General features: G+C 36.6%; 1 protein-coding gene across 47 annotated transcripts in view; it reads left to right on the forward strand.

Moving 5' to 3' along the window:
- ATOSA (atos homolog A) overlaps nt 1-14771 on the forward strand; it is an 88223-nt gene that overhangs the window by 51033 nt on the left and 22419 nt on the right. For 26 of the 47 annotated variants that reach the window (XR_014059921.1, XR_014059915.1, XR_014059923.1 and 23 more), the window contains 3 exons: nt 12417-12601; nt 13533-13735; nt 14007-14132. Coding sequence is in view for 33 of the 47 variants with exons in the window: in XM_081511453.1 (XP_081367579.1) it covers nt 12417-12601; nt 13533-13735; nt 14007-14132 (514 nt within the window). In the remaining 14 variants the exon portion in view is untranslated. Of the gene's footprint in view, nt 1-1969; nt 2024-9846; nt 9934-10403; nt 10474-12416; nt 12602-13532; nt 13736-14006; nt 14133-14771 lie in introns of all 47 variants that reach the window. The other 21 variants (XR_014059920.1, XR_014059912.1, XR_014059914.1 and 18 more) reach the window with 4 other exon arrangements.

A 14771-nucleotide genomic window follows, 5' to 3' on the forward strand; every position in this document is an offset into this window, starting at 1 on the left:
AATTTAAGAAACATTTTAGAGCATTGAAAATAATTGAAAGTCCAAATTGTCACTTAACAAATCACTAAGTCTTCTTTTCTTTAGTGCATTTCCATTGGTTAGTTCTGCTGATTGTTAACAATAGAGAATTTGTGATTAGAGAATTCACCAAGGCTTTTTCCTTTGGTGTCTGTGAGATTTGGTGTGAGATATGTGTAAGATCAGACCCTCAAAATTGCCTGCTGTCAGCATTTTAGAGAATACACTATCAAATGGCAGAAATGACTGTCAAATTGGAATTTAGGAAATAAATTCTCTTGAGATACTGATGATTGGGTCCCTGGAACATACTTGAAATAATCATTTTAGTTGGGTATGTGTGTGTGTTTTAACAACTCTTTGCTGAAATGTCAGTGTGAATAAGTTAAATTCTGTCTTTTAAAAAACATAGTAAAATAGAAGTTAAAAGAGCTTCTTATGCATTGCCTGATATTTTGACACCTTCAGTCTGCCGTTTGTTACAGGGCTAATAATCTGAGCTCATTTGTCCTATAAAACCTGAATTCTTCAGAGTTTAATCTACTTTAATCAAACTTGGCCATACTTCACATGCTTCAGTCTGTAATCTTTGATCTACACTTGAGATCTTACTTATTAGTTAAATAACTATGCTTAATTGTTTTTCATTATGCTTATGTATTCATTTAGCATCTTCTATATACCAGGCACTGTCCTGAAAGTGAAATTTGCTCAGTCGTGTCTAACTCTTTGTGATCCCATGGACTATACAGTCCATGGAATTCTCTAGGCCAGAATACTGGAATGGGTAGCTTTTCCCTTCTCCAGGGATCGAACCGAGGTCTCCCGCATTGCAGGTGGATTCTTTACCAGCTGAGCCACAAAGGAAGCCCAAGAATACTGGAGTGGGTAGCCTAACCCTTCTCCAGGGAATCTTCCTGACCCAGGAATCGAACCAGGGTCTTCTGCATTGCAGGCGGATTCTCTACCAACTGAGCTATCAGGGAAGCCCACAGCCCTAGACACTGGTAATAGAATGATGGCTATGTTAGACCTGGTTCCTGCATGCCTGGATTTTATGATCTAATTAGAGACAAACAGCCATTAGAGCAGTAGGAACATCTGAAGCTTATGAGAGGCTTTCCCTTTGCATCTACTTCCCCCCGACCTGAAATTTCACTGCAATCAGGCTAGAAAAAAGTTGACAGATTTTCAACCTCTCCATTGGAAAATACACAGTTTGTAACAATGTACTCCTTAGTTAAGGCTTTTAACCCTTGCTTATCTTCTGGCTTTGGTTTTACAACTCATTTACAACTCTTCTTTTGCAGCTTTCAAAATACCAGGTTTAGTTTGGGTAGCCATTGCATATAGGAATCCCTATAGATATAATAGATATTGAGGACACAATCCTCATGTCTCAGTGCATGAGCAAAGAAACAAAATTCTGTCAGGATTGCAGAAGAGTAACCATGTTAACAGGGAAGTCCAGTGAGAATTCAAAGGGAAACAGATTGGGAATTAGACATCAAGATGTTTTACAATAAGGACTAGAATCAACGTTCAGAAGCTGGATAACCAGTACAGAATGAGCAGTAAGAATGACCTTGATACTAACAAATACCTGAGGCTGACTCTCTGTTCATGATTCTTCCTGAGCTAAGATTGGATTTGGACTAAGTGAGGAAGTAGAGTTTAGGTAGGCATACTGGATGAAACTCGTAAATAAGTCCTCAAATTTTTAATGTTTTATATGCACAGGAGATCTTAGTTTAAGGCCTTACTTTACCATTGTATTGCTCTGTGTGTCTGAACTGTCACTTCTATCAAGTCCAGTTTCTTCATCTGTAGATTAATTAAAATTCATAATGTTCCTTTGAGTTTTTAAACTGAATTATATACAAAAGCCAAGACTCTCTCCTCTCCACTCCTGCCCCACTTTTTAACTTATCCCCTATTGTCTTGCCCACAGAAGCTGCTCATTTTTCTTTGATGATAAAGGGACCAAGCTTGGTTGTAATTAACTGTAAGTGGTTTTGAATGCACAAAACAGAACATTGAAACATTTTATTTATAAGTAGATGTAGTTGTACAATTTTGCCAAGCATAATAAGGATAATGTTTCTAAGTGGGATATCCTTTTGCTCCTTCTGGAACCACATGATCCAGACCTTTTCCATGATACATGAATTGAGAAACCTTTAAATTAGGAAGACACAAGGAAAGAAAGGAATAACTGTCCAAATTCTTTTAATACCAGGAATCCTTGAAGATGTGTCTGTCTGAGGGGCTTGCTAGAATCTATGCCCTGAGTAGGTAGGGTAACTTCTACTCTAAAAATGAGTCATTTTTTTGTGTGAAGTGAAAAATAAGAATGAACTTTCATAATTGAGAATTATTAGAAACTATTGGTAGTGTAAAGTGGGCTCTTAGAGATGGTTCTCTACTGATAATGTTTGTGACCTTGGCAAATGATTTTACAAATTTAGTTTTCTCATCTGTAAAGTGAGAGAAAGACCCACGTTATTGCATTTATTTTTATCTTAAGTTTAAGAAGCCATATGGTACACTTTATGTGCCAGGCAATATTCAGAATATCTTACAAATAGCAATGCAGTCCTTTTAACTACCATCTGAAGGTCAATACTGTTATTATTGCCATCTAATAGGTTTTTTAAAAGCTAAGACAAAGAGAGATACAAGAGGTATAACCTGTTCAAAACCAACCAGCAAGTAGCAGAACTGTTTGCCTGATCTAAGAGTTCATGTTCTTAACTATTACTTTGTGTTACATAATGAGAATTAAGGTGAGGAAGCACTTGATAAAATACTCCACAACTCAAGATGATAGAGATCATCTTTGTCTAACTGAATGTTTCGATTATGTGACAGATAAAATTTGTAGTGACTTTTCAAAGAGCTAGATTATTATAAAAACATACACATGACTTTGTTTTTCCGATAGAACCTCAGAATATTAATTGCCTTAATCATAATCTTGAATTTTGGTGGTTGCTGTATAACGTATATGTACAGCAGAAATATTTGGTTGAATTTAAACAAAACACACACAAGTCTAGAAAGTTGTTTTTAAAAGTCAGTCTGTGATAAGTTTGTTTACAGATCACTTGCCTTTTTCAGAATAGAATGCTGAGGATCAGTTTAAGCTTTGTTCTTGGGTAACAAAAACAAAGCATATTTTTGTATTTGAAGGTACTCTTCTTCTAGTGAAAATATTTATGTCACTAGTATTAATAAAATAATAGTGCACATAAAAAGTTGCTTTCATTTATAGACACAGCCTCTATTTTTTGCACTTGTCATTAAAGTTAACTTTGTCCTTTATTTTGTCTTCTTAAAGATTTCTCATAGTGTATAGATCAAGTTGCACTAGGAATGAAAAAACCTAGATTCTGGTGTGCAGCAGTATACATACAACTTTGAGAAAAAGGAAGTTAATGTCTTTTTACCTTTCTTCATTTGAAAGTAAGGTAGATTGGGCTACATAATTTCTAAGATCTTTTACAATTCTAACTTAAAAATACTCAACACATACCTATGAGATTGGAGCATGTAAATGAGAAACCGAGAATATTTCAGAGTATGTAGAACCTCACTCATTAGGAAATAAACATCTACAGAATATTAAGTATATTTTTATAAAGAAATGGATGGGTTACTGTAACTCTGGAAGTTCTTGCAGTTTGGGAGAGGGTTGGCTCAAGTTAGCAGTACAGTCTGTGTATGGAACAGAGTGAAATATACACAGGTGGAGGTGAAATTTATGACCTTAGGATTGCGTGCCAATACCCTGAAGTAACCATTCGTGGCGTAATGACTTATATAAGTTCTGGGGAAGAGTACCAAGTAAGTGAAAGATCAGTGTGGAAATGAGTTAGGAAAGGGCTCTTGTAGGAAAAATGGAGTCAGGAAAGTTCTTCAGAAAACTTGAGGCATATTTAATAGGTAAAAGAGAAAGGCGGCGGCCACAAGATGAGAAATGAATAGAGCTTGGTATAGACAGTAGTTTGGAAAGAACAGGGTTACACGTAGGGAGCAGTAAAAGAAGGGATTAACAACCAGAGGTGGAGTCTTAAGCAGGCTCACCTTGGTTTATAACTTCTGGAGGCAATGTTCATATCAAAATCTGGCAGTGCACAACCAGAGTAGCTGGCTTTGTATGGTGGCCCTGGCCCTAGTGTCAGGCTTAAGCATTTACACTGGGTTTAATAGGCTGTTAAGGAGCCAGTAAAACAAACAAAAAACAAACAGAAAAATGTTGAGCTGAGAGGAATGTGGTGGAATGGCTTTTCAGGAAGATTAATCTGCATCAGTGTGCAAGACAAATAAGGGCCTAGAGTCCTAGACCATAGCTAGGAGACTGGTGTAAATAATAAGAATCTAACTTGGTAACTATTTTGAGGTTGAACAGGAAGGTTTAATTTCAAGAGACATTTGAAGAACAAATTAGTAAAATTCAGTTACTGGATTTTAGGCCCTGAAGAGGGAGAATCTCCTGCCCCTGTATCAAAGACTTAGAAGGGAACTTCTTTTATTCTCTTTGGGGATTTGGAGACAATTTTGTATGAGTGATGATTCTACATGTGTACTACTTATATTGTGATACATGAATCGTCATTGTGTTAAGAGAGGACTAGGAAAGTAGGCTTTTGTGTTTATCATCTGTACCCTTCAGAATCAGTTCAGTTCAGTTCAGTAGCTCAGTCGTGTCCGACTCTTTGCGACCCCATGAATCACAGCACACCAGGCCTCCCTGTCCATCACCAACTCCCAGAGTTTACCCAAAGTCATGTCCATTGAGTCGGTGATGCCATCCAACCATCTCATCCTCTGTCATCCCCTTCTCCTCCTGCCCCCAATCCTTCCCCAGCATTAGGGTCTTTTCCAGTGAGTCAACTCTTCACATGAGGTGGCCAAGGTATTGGAGTTTCAGCTTCAACATCAGTCCTTCCAATGAACACCCAGGACTGATCTCCTTTAGAACGGACTGGTTGGATCTCCTTGCAGTCCAAGGGACTCTCGAGTCTTCTCCAACACCACAGTTCAAAAGCATCAATTCTTCTGCACTCAGCTTTCTTCACAGTCCAACTCTCACATCCATACATGACTACTGGAAAAACCATAGCCTTGACTAGACGGACCTTTGTTGGCAAAGTAATGTCTCTGCTTTTTAATATGCTGTCTAGGTTGGTCATAACTTTCCTTCCAAGGAGTAAGCGTCTTTTAATTTCATGGCTGCAATCACCATCAGCAGTGATTTTGGAGCCCCCAAAAATAAAGTCTGACACTGTTTCCACTGTTTCCCCATCTATTTCCCATGAAGTGATGGGACCAGATGCCATGATCTTATTTTTCTGAATGTTGAGCTTTAAGCCAACTTTTTCACTCTCCTCTTTCACTTTCATCAAGAGGCTTTTTAGTTCCTCTTTACTTTCTGCCATAGGGTGGTGTCATCCGCATATCTGAGGTTATTGATATTTCTCCTGGCAATCTTGATTTCAGCTTGTGCTTCATCCAGCCCAGCATTTCTCATGATGTACTCTGCATATAAGTTAAATAATCAGGGTGACAATATATAGCCTTGACGTACTCCCTTTCCTATTTGGAACCAGAATAATTGACAATATATGCCACATCTCTCTAATCTTCCATCATCACCATCTATTGAGATCACTATTGTCAAAGTCACCAATGACTTCCTTAATGTCAAATCCAGTGGTCATTTCTTTGTTTATGTTTTATTAGACCTCAGTACTGTTTGAGACAGTTGACCACATCCACCATGAAACATTTTTTTTTTTCTTGGAACTTCCATGATACCGTACTTGACATATACTAGCTCCTTTTGCTTGTTCATCATCTTCTACCAGATCTCTACTTGTTAGAGTGCCTCAGGCCTTTGTCATGAATTCTCACTTTGTGCTTCTCGGTGACGCTTCACTCTAAATGTGCCAGTGTTTCCCAAAACTATATCTCTAACCCTGCAAAACAACCTCCTAACTAGTATACCTACTCTGATTCTTTTTCCCTTGTTTTGTTATTAACATATCTGTCAAGGCGATCATTTTAAAATGTAAATCAGATCATGTCATTTCTCTAGTTAAAACCATCCAACGACTTCCCACTGCATTTAGGATAAAATCTAATTTCCTATCCCTAGCTTCAAAATCCTGTATGATGTAGGTCTGACCACCATTCTTTTTTTTTTTTAATTGGAAGATAATTACTTGACATTATTGTGATGGTTTTTGCCATACATCAACATGAATCAGCCACTGGTGTACATGTGCCCCCCCATCCTGAGCCTCCTTCCCACCTCTCTCCCCACCCCACCCCTCCGGGTTGTCCCAGAGCACTGGCTTTGAGTGCCCTACTTCATGCATCAGACTTGTACTGCCCTGATCACCATTCTAAACTATTATTCCTACCACTTTTCCTCTCTGCTAATGCCATTTCATCCTTACTCACCTTCTTTTAGTTCCTAGGACATTATTGCTTTATTCCTACCTTAGACCCTTTGCTCAGAGTGCTCTTTCTCCCAGTTTTTTAATGGTTTGTTCCTTGTTCTGACCTTGGCTTAAATGTTATCTGCTGAGAAAAGCCATCCCTCAACAGTCAGCATAAAGCATTCACATAATTCCTCTCAGTTTTTGCAATTGTAGTATAGCAGTTAACACCATCTTCATACCTACATACTGGCTGTATCAATTGAGCCCAATTCTCTAAGCATAATCTCTTCTCCTAAATCTTAACACCCTTTCTCAGATTCACCCATATGTTTTTCATATTATCAATGTGTAAGGTACTAGTTCTTACCTAATTTTTTTAAAAGATTGCTTTTAAAGAGAAAAAAAGAGAAAACAAAGCAGAAAAGTATTTGAAACTGCTAAGTTCTAATTTCAACACCAGAACCAGTATGCCATTATCTATGTCTGTTGTCACCAATTCCTCTACTAAGTAACCAAACTATTAATGTGATCTACTTAGCAGGGGTTTTACAGAACAATAACTAATTAATTAATGTATATGACACTACATAATTCTTTTATTTGCACACTATTTTCAGCTAATAGGTTTTATCTTTTATCTAATGCCAGTCAGAGACTAGAAATTTATTTAAAATTTAGTTTGTTTGTCTGTTTGCTTTATAGGAATCTATGCTTGTGTGCATATGTAATCCCACAAACACATGATCATAACATTCTTTCTTTCGAGAGTTGTGTTTTCACTTACGTTGTGGATAATCTTTCCTTGTCACAAGTAGGTCTGCGTCATTATTTTAGGTAAAACCTTACCACAGTGCCTTTTTAACCAGGGCCTTTTTTTGGACATTTAGATTGACTACACTTTTTGACTGGTAGAAACATTCTAGTAAATACCCTTCAACATGCAGCTCTGTGTACTTGTTCTGTTACTTCTTTGGAATAAATTCATGGGAGAATCTTTATTCATATTACCAGACTCTTCACTATATGTTTAAAAGGACATGAGTTTTAGAGAAACTTTCTTTTTAGCAATCCCCCAGGTGTTCACATGCTTCATTTTATTCCATATACGAGGGGTGTAAAATCTACTACCTTGGCAGACTTTAGAAGTAAACTTAACAGCATAGACAGCAGCCCAGTGATAGGAAGGACATTCTTCTTCCATTTCCCTTGGACAGAGCTTTGAAGTATTCTAGATTTTTTTTTTCATATTTAATTATTTATTTTTTTAATGTCTTGAATATATTTGCTCTTTTTTTTTTTTTTTTAAATCAAGGATTCAGACACCACCATTAAGTGCTTATGATAAGTTCTGGTTCAGAGGGACTCCAGTTAGGTCCTCCCAAGAAGGAAATGGTGGTTCTGGCCTCTCCCCTAGGTTTTTTATGAAGTACTTCGAAGTAGAGATTCATAGACTCTCAAGGTTGAAAGAATCAATGGATGTTTAATTCAGCTACCACTGGAGAGCTAAATCCCTTCAGCTAGCTACACCCGGGCAATTATTTATCGGTCTGTTTGTGAACATCCTTAGTAATGAAGAATTTATTTCCCAGGTTAGCCTGTTTCACCTGTGGATCATTCTGATTGTTTAAGATTTTCCCAATGGGAAAATTATTCACTTCTTTGTTGGAGGGAACAGGTGAAGAACTTTAAGATGGCTGAACTCCAGAACTAGAAGAGAGCGCCACTAAAAGGGAGCCAGTCTGGTCACGGCTTTTAGTCAGGCTGTGGTGTAAGCAGTGTCCTCATTGAGGTCTTGCGGGGAGAGGGACTCTAGAACTATGTTTTAATTGATTAACTTCTGTTCTCTAATGATCTGTCATTGATAGCCTGTGAAAATTTATAACAACCTTTCTGTTCAAAGTTATGTTTTAAATCAATTTATCTCTTTAAAAAAATAGGCTAGTAGGTAAGCCTTTGCAGCCCATGTTTGTCTACATTTGAAACACTTTTTGTTTTTATAAAAGTAAGTTGTTTACAGAGACCCCCCCAAATTAGACCTTATTTCTGGGATAATCTATGTCCCTGAGGTAGCAAATCATATCTAATGAATTTTCTTTAATATGTCATAAAATTTCCTACTTCCTTAGTCATATTCTTTACTACAGTAAACTCTACTGTATGGCAGAGGTTTTATAAATTGAAGTTATTAAAATTTTAATAATGTAACTTTTCTAATGACTACTGTGATTTAGTGTTATCATTTGTTAAAATTCAGATACCCATAAGTTTTTTCTGACAAGTTCCTAAAGGCTGTCATCATGTTGTCACATGTGTTTAGCTAGTATTTTATGTGTTTCATGATACCATTGTTAGTCCATATTATTCCTTGCAGTATTTTTGTAATAGTTACATAGATAACTAATAGGTAACTACTGTTATCTCTAATCTTTGGCATTTTTCATATAGATGTTTAATACCTTGGCTAAATTCAGTAAGCCTTCCAAAGGATTGCAGACTCCAGTCATGGTTTTGGAGTTTTTTTAGTTTGCTATTTGAGGAGGTAATGACCAAAACAACCAATTTCAGTCAAATATTAAATTATTCAAAAGTGCTTTTTCCTAGCAGTTTGGTTTTTATCACTTTAAACTTAATAATTTCTAGCATGTGAGTAAGCCATATCCTACTAGGCTTGTTTTTTTGTTTGTTTGTTTGTTTGTCTTACAGTAGGTCCTTATTGATTATCTATTTTAAATACAGCAATGTATGCATGTTAATCCCAAACTCCCAATCTGTCCCTCTCCCTCCACCTTCCTCCTTGGTAACCATAAATTCATTCTCTAAGTCTATGAGTCTGTTTTTGTTTTGTAAATAAGTTCATTTGTATTATTTTTTTGGATTTCATATATAAGTGATGTCATATGATATTTGTCTTTCTCTGACTTACTTCACTTAGTATCAAAATCTCTAGGTCCATTCATTTTGCCACAAGTGGCATCATTTAATTTTTTTGGACTGAGTAATATTCCATTGTATATATGCACCACATCTTCTTTATCCATTTGGAAGATGAATTATAATTTAAAAAATAGTATCAAATATATATGAGACATTACTTAGGCTATGGACCATCCTCAGTACTCACATGGAGTAGTTGACATCTTGGCATCACTCAGCATTTCATAGCTTAGGAGCAACTGCTCTGACACAATTTTTAGCTCTCCAAGATTACCCCACAGTTTGAGAGAGGGAAAAGGATGAGCCCAGAGAAATTTCCCAGGATCTATAATCATGCCATGTTGCCAGCCCATGGCAAAGCTGAGCTAGTCTTGAAAACCCACAGAAGCATCAGAGAAAAAAGAATGAATGGATTTCTTTTTATGTCTTTTGCTTCCCTCGGCAGGACATCATGATTTAACTCACTGTGTCCCAGGAGACCACAGGAAACCCTTGGCTTATGACGTAATTGGTTCCTGGAGGAAAAATGAAAGTTAAGACCTCTCTTTTATCCCCAGTTGGCACAATATTATAAATTATGATCCTTTTCCTGGAAACAAACCCTGTACCACAAATATTCCAAAATATATTATTAAAATATATGTTGAATGTATATTATTTATATTTATATTTTTACAGATATCTATTAAAGTATATAAAAGCAAAATTTGTAGCCACAATTAAAGAAAGCATGTTTGGGGTAGTTAGGGACTCAGATTCTGGAACCAGACTTATGTAGGTTCAAATATCAACTTTGCAGCTTCCTAGCAGGGTAATCTTGGGCAGTTATTTAATCTCACTATGCTTTGGTTATCTATAAAAATGGTGGTAATAGTCCCCACCTTCTAGAGGTGCTCTGAGGATTAAATAAAGTAATGTATAGAAAGTAGTGAGAATTGACAATGCCTGACAATGTTACTAAGTGTTGACTACTATTTTATATGTTGTAAATGCTCATTTTAGGGAAACTTTTTGGAATGGTCTTAAAATACCAGCTCAATCAAGTTGGCTCTCAAGGCTTTTTCTTTTCCTGGTAAGCATTCCTGAGGCTAGATATAGATGCTTATCATCATACCCCCCTCAAGGCTATTCACAATCAGGCTCCAGTCCTGCCTTTTCTATACTTTTTTTGTACAAATGCTCCCCTCAAGTTGTACTTTCTCTTTCCTGGTTCAGCCCAACATCTGCCTCTTTTGCAAAATTTTACCAGTGTTATCTGAACTTCTTTGGAATTTATTGAATGCTTCAGTGTTCCAGTGTTTTAAAAATCATCTCTAAGTGAAACCGTTTGAAACTAGTAGCTATGTCCAGTACAACCTTGTGTTCCCTTGTCATCTACTTCAGGATGTGCTTAGTAGCTTGTGTGCTAAGTTGCTTCAGTCATGTCAAACTCTTTGTGAACCTAAGAACTATTGTCCACCAGGCTCCCCTGTCCATGGGATTCTACAGGCAAGAACACTGGAGTGAGTTGCCATGCCATTCTCCAGGGCATCTTCCCGACGCAGAGATCAAACCCAAGTCTCTTATATATCCTGCATTAGCAGGCGGGTTCTTTACCACTAGCGTCACATCTTCCTGACCCAGGGATCAAACCTCCATCTCCTGTGTCCCCTGTATTGCAAGCGTGTGTGTCTCCTGTATGTACTGCTTAATTGGCAGAGATAAGAGAAAGCAGCCTTTTAAAGACTGTACTATAAATTGAATTTTGTGTGTGCATGTACACATGCATGCATGTCCAATCTGCATAGCAGGTTAACAGTTTTGAAAACTAACTGTACTTTTAAAATTGGAAGACTTGTGAGAAATTTAAAATTAATATAACTAAGTGAAACATTTGCAGGTTAGATTGTTTGTAACTGCATAGGAACCAAAAAACATCACACTTCATATATTGCAATCAGGCCTGTATCTCCTGTTGGATAATTATGAAATGTCTTCCTCTGAAATTACTACTGCTGTGTAGCAAAGAAAAAGAAGAACCCTGTGGCTGTGAATGTCCACATCACTGAATTAGGGCTATAAGAAATAGAAACTAGTTAAGGAATGGAAAAGGGAGAGAAAGGGAAAAACATACTTTTGGATCTGCCTCTTTTTCTAATATTTAATAATAGTAATAAAACATCTTACCTAAAAATATGTAATAACACATTTTAACCTTTTGACTGTTGGCAAAGTTTTCTGCATGAAAGCTATTATATTTGACATCCAAAAATGTTATTATCTTAAAGGATTTTTTGTTGTTGTTCAGTCGCTCAGTCATGTCCGACTCTGTGACCCCAAAGACTGCAACACATCAGGCTTCCCTGTCTTCTACCATCTCCCGGAGCTTGCTCAAACTCATGTCCATTGAGTTGGTGATGCTGTCAAACCTACTCTTCCTCTGTCATCCCTTTCTCCTCCTGCCTTCAATTTTTCCCAGCATCAAGGCCTGTTCTAATGAGTCAGCTCTTTGTATCAGGTGACCAAAGTATTGGAGTTTTCAGCTTCAGCATCAGTCCTTCCAATAAATATTCAGGATATTTTCCTTTAGAATTGACTGGCTGGATCTCTTTGCAATCCAAAGGACTCTCAAGAGTCTTCTCCAACACCACAGTTCAAAAGCATCAATTATTCGATGCTCAGCCTTCTTTATGATCCAACTGTCACATCCATACATGACTACTGGAAAAACCACAGCTTTGACTAGATGGACCTTTGTTGGCAAAGTAATGTCTCTGCTTTTTAATAGGCTATCTTGGTTGTTCATAACTTTTCTTTCAAGGAGCAAGCGTCTTTTAATTTCATGGCTGCAGTCACCATCTGCAGTGATTTTGGAGCCCCAAAAAATAAAGTCAACCACTGTTTCCACTGTTTCCCCATCTATTTCCCATGAAGTGATGTAGACATGATGTAGTTTTTGTAGACATTAAAAAATAAATTCTTGTCAAGGATACCTTAAAGCAAGGACCCATCTTTCTTTCTTTCTTTTAATACTAGATACTCTGGATGAATATTTTGAGTATGATGCAGAGGAGTTCTTGGTCTCTCTGGCCTTGTTAATAACAGAAGGACGAACACCTGAATGTTCTGTTAAAGGTCGGACAGAAAGTTTCCATTGTCCTCCAGCACAGTCCTGTTACCCAATAACTACAAAACATGAATGTAGTGACAAGCTGGCCCAGGTGAGAATTGTGTGTTGAATGCTTTTTATCTGCCTTTTATATAAATTAGTTTAAATTCTGTCATCACCTTTATTACAATTATAACGTTCACATTTAAGTATAAAGTTGGTTACAACATAAAGAAAAAGTACTAATCCTGAACCACAGTTAGTAACTCTGGCTTGTAAACAAGGGTCTTGAAGGCATAGTACGTAGCTTTTCCATCAGCAGGTAAGTGGGCAGCCAATTTCATACCTTTGTCCACACACATCAGATTTAAGATGATCCTTGTTAACTATGAATTAGATTTCATTAGTTTTAGTCTCAGCCCTAGTTCATCGACTTTGTGTTCTTGTTTATTTATTAGATTGATGTTCATTATTATTTTCCCCATGTTAATGGGAGGATGCTTTTTGCTGTCATTAATGTTTCTGTATAATACTGTTAAAAATATTTATATTGGTATGTAGTGTATAATTTGGTGTAAGGATATTTCTGCCAGTTAGTTTTTTAAATGTAGTCCAAAATTTTAAACTTCTAAAATCTTGTCTATCTTGAGTGTTTAATGAAAATGAGCTTTTAATATTTTGCTCTTTGAATCTTTCCTCTATAATTAATGATGTCATTGACAGATGAGGCAAAGCTGGGCCATCTTGAGGCTTGTCAGACATTGTGCATGGCTGTATTTTTCCAGATAATAGAGCAAAGATATCTTCCCACAAGAAAATTTGCATCATAATTGTTGTTAGCTACTAATCCCCACACTCTGGAGTTAATAGTGCTGATGCATTGTTTAATGAGGAAACCTAAATGGACAGACAAGCCTGAGCAAAGCCCTTCAATAGGAGACTCATTTTCATACAGATGTCTGCTTTACAATTATACTTTTTGAATTGAAATATAAAATTGGATGGGCTATTGAGCCATTTTGCTTATCTCCATCTTCTCCAAGTGTCGCCAAGCCAGACGAACTAGGTCTGAGGTCACATTGTTGTGGAAGAATAACCTTCCAATCATGGTGGAAGTGATGCTACTACCAGACTGCTGCTACAGTGATGATGGGCCCACCACCGAAGGAATTGATCTAAATGATCCTGCTATTAAACAAGATGTGTTATTATTAGAAAGATGGATATTGGAGCCAGTTCCTCGACAGTAAGTTGAACTGAGTTTGAAGTTGTCCCTGGTAAATTAGATTTTCCATTACTTTCTATAAATTACTTTAATAATATGTCTTTGAATCCCTCTATTTATGTAGTAAAATTTACCTATTTTGTACTTCCGTGACTTCAAGTGACACTCATAAATGTACTCCCACACTCTTGAAAGCACATATCCTGAGTGATATATTTACTTCAGTTTCTTTCTAAAATTCAGTCATTTTATACTTGCTGACATTTAGATGATGCTTTTTTACTTTCCTTAGGAGTGGCGATCGATTTATTGAAGAGAAGACTCTCCTGTTGGCTGTCCGCTCATTTGTGTTTTTTTCTCAATTAAGTGCTTGGCTGAGTGTTTCTCATGGTGCTACTCCACGAAATATTCTTTACAGGTATGTCTAGGGCAGAAAAAGAACCATATATATTCAGCTACAGTGGTTAACTACTGAATGGTATTTGACCTTTTAAGCAGTTTATTTCCTTCATTTCTAAATGTAAGTGGATAAAATTTACTCAATTTTTTCTCAAAGCAAGTTAGAGAAATTTAGATATGATATGACTCAAGATGAGTTTTGTTTCTTGGGTTAAATCTGGTGTAGAGTAGTTTTCAGAGAACTTTTAAGCTTACTTTATAGACCAACAATGAATTCATGCCACCATTATAAATAAAGTGGAAAAACTTTCTGGGCTGCTGAATTTTCACAATGGTAAACCTACTTAATTTTTAGATCTTGAAAACTGTAAACACACAAGCTGCTGAACAGCTGTCTTAACTGTCTCTTTAGGCAGGTAGCCATGAGATAGAGAGTATCTCTAAATCACCTCACAGAAAGCATATAATTCTAATAGAATTAACTGAATTCATTTATTTAGTAGCAAATGGAAAGTTCCTTTTTTCTGTTTAACAAGTAATTTTGAATTACAGTATTTTTTAACTTTAGTGCTTTACTACTATAGTGTTCTTAAAAAGAAGACTGTATTGCAGGCATAGTCTATTTATGTTGGTTTTGTTAGAGTGACATGCATGGTAA

Source organism: Giraffa tippelskirchi, chromosome 7 (genome assembly GCF_054371585.1).
Source record: "Giraffa tippelskirchi isolate mGirTip1 chromosome 7, T2T-mGirTip1v1.2.pri, whole genome shotgun sequence".
Lineage (NCBI taxonomy): Eukaryota > Metazoa > Chordata > Mammalia > Artiodactyla > Giraffidae > Giraffa > Giraffa tippelskirchi.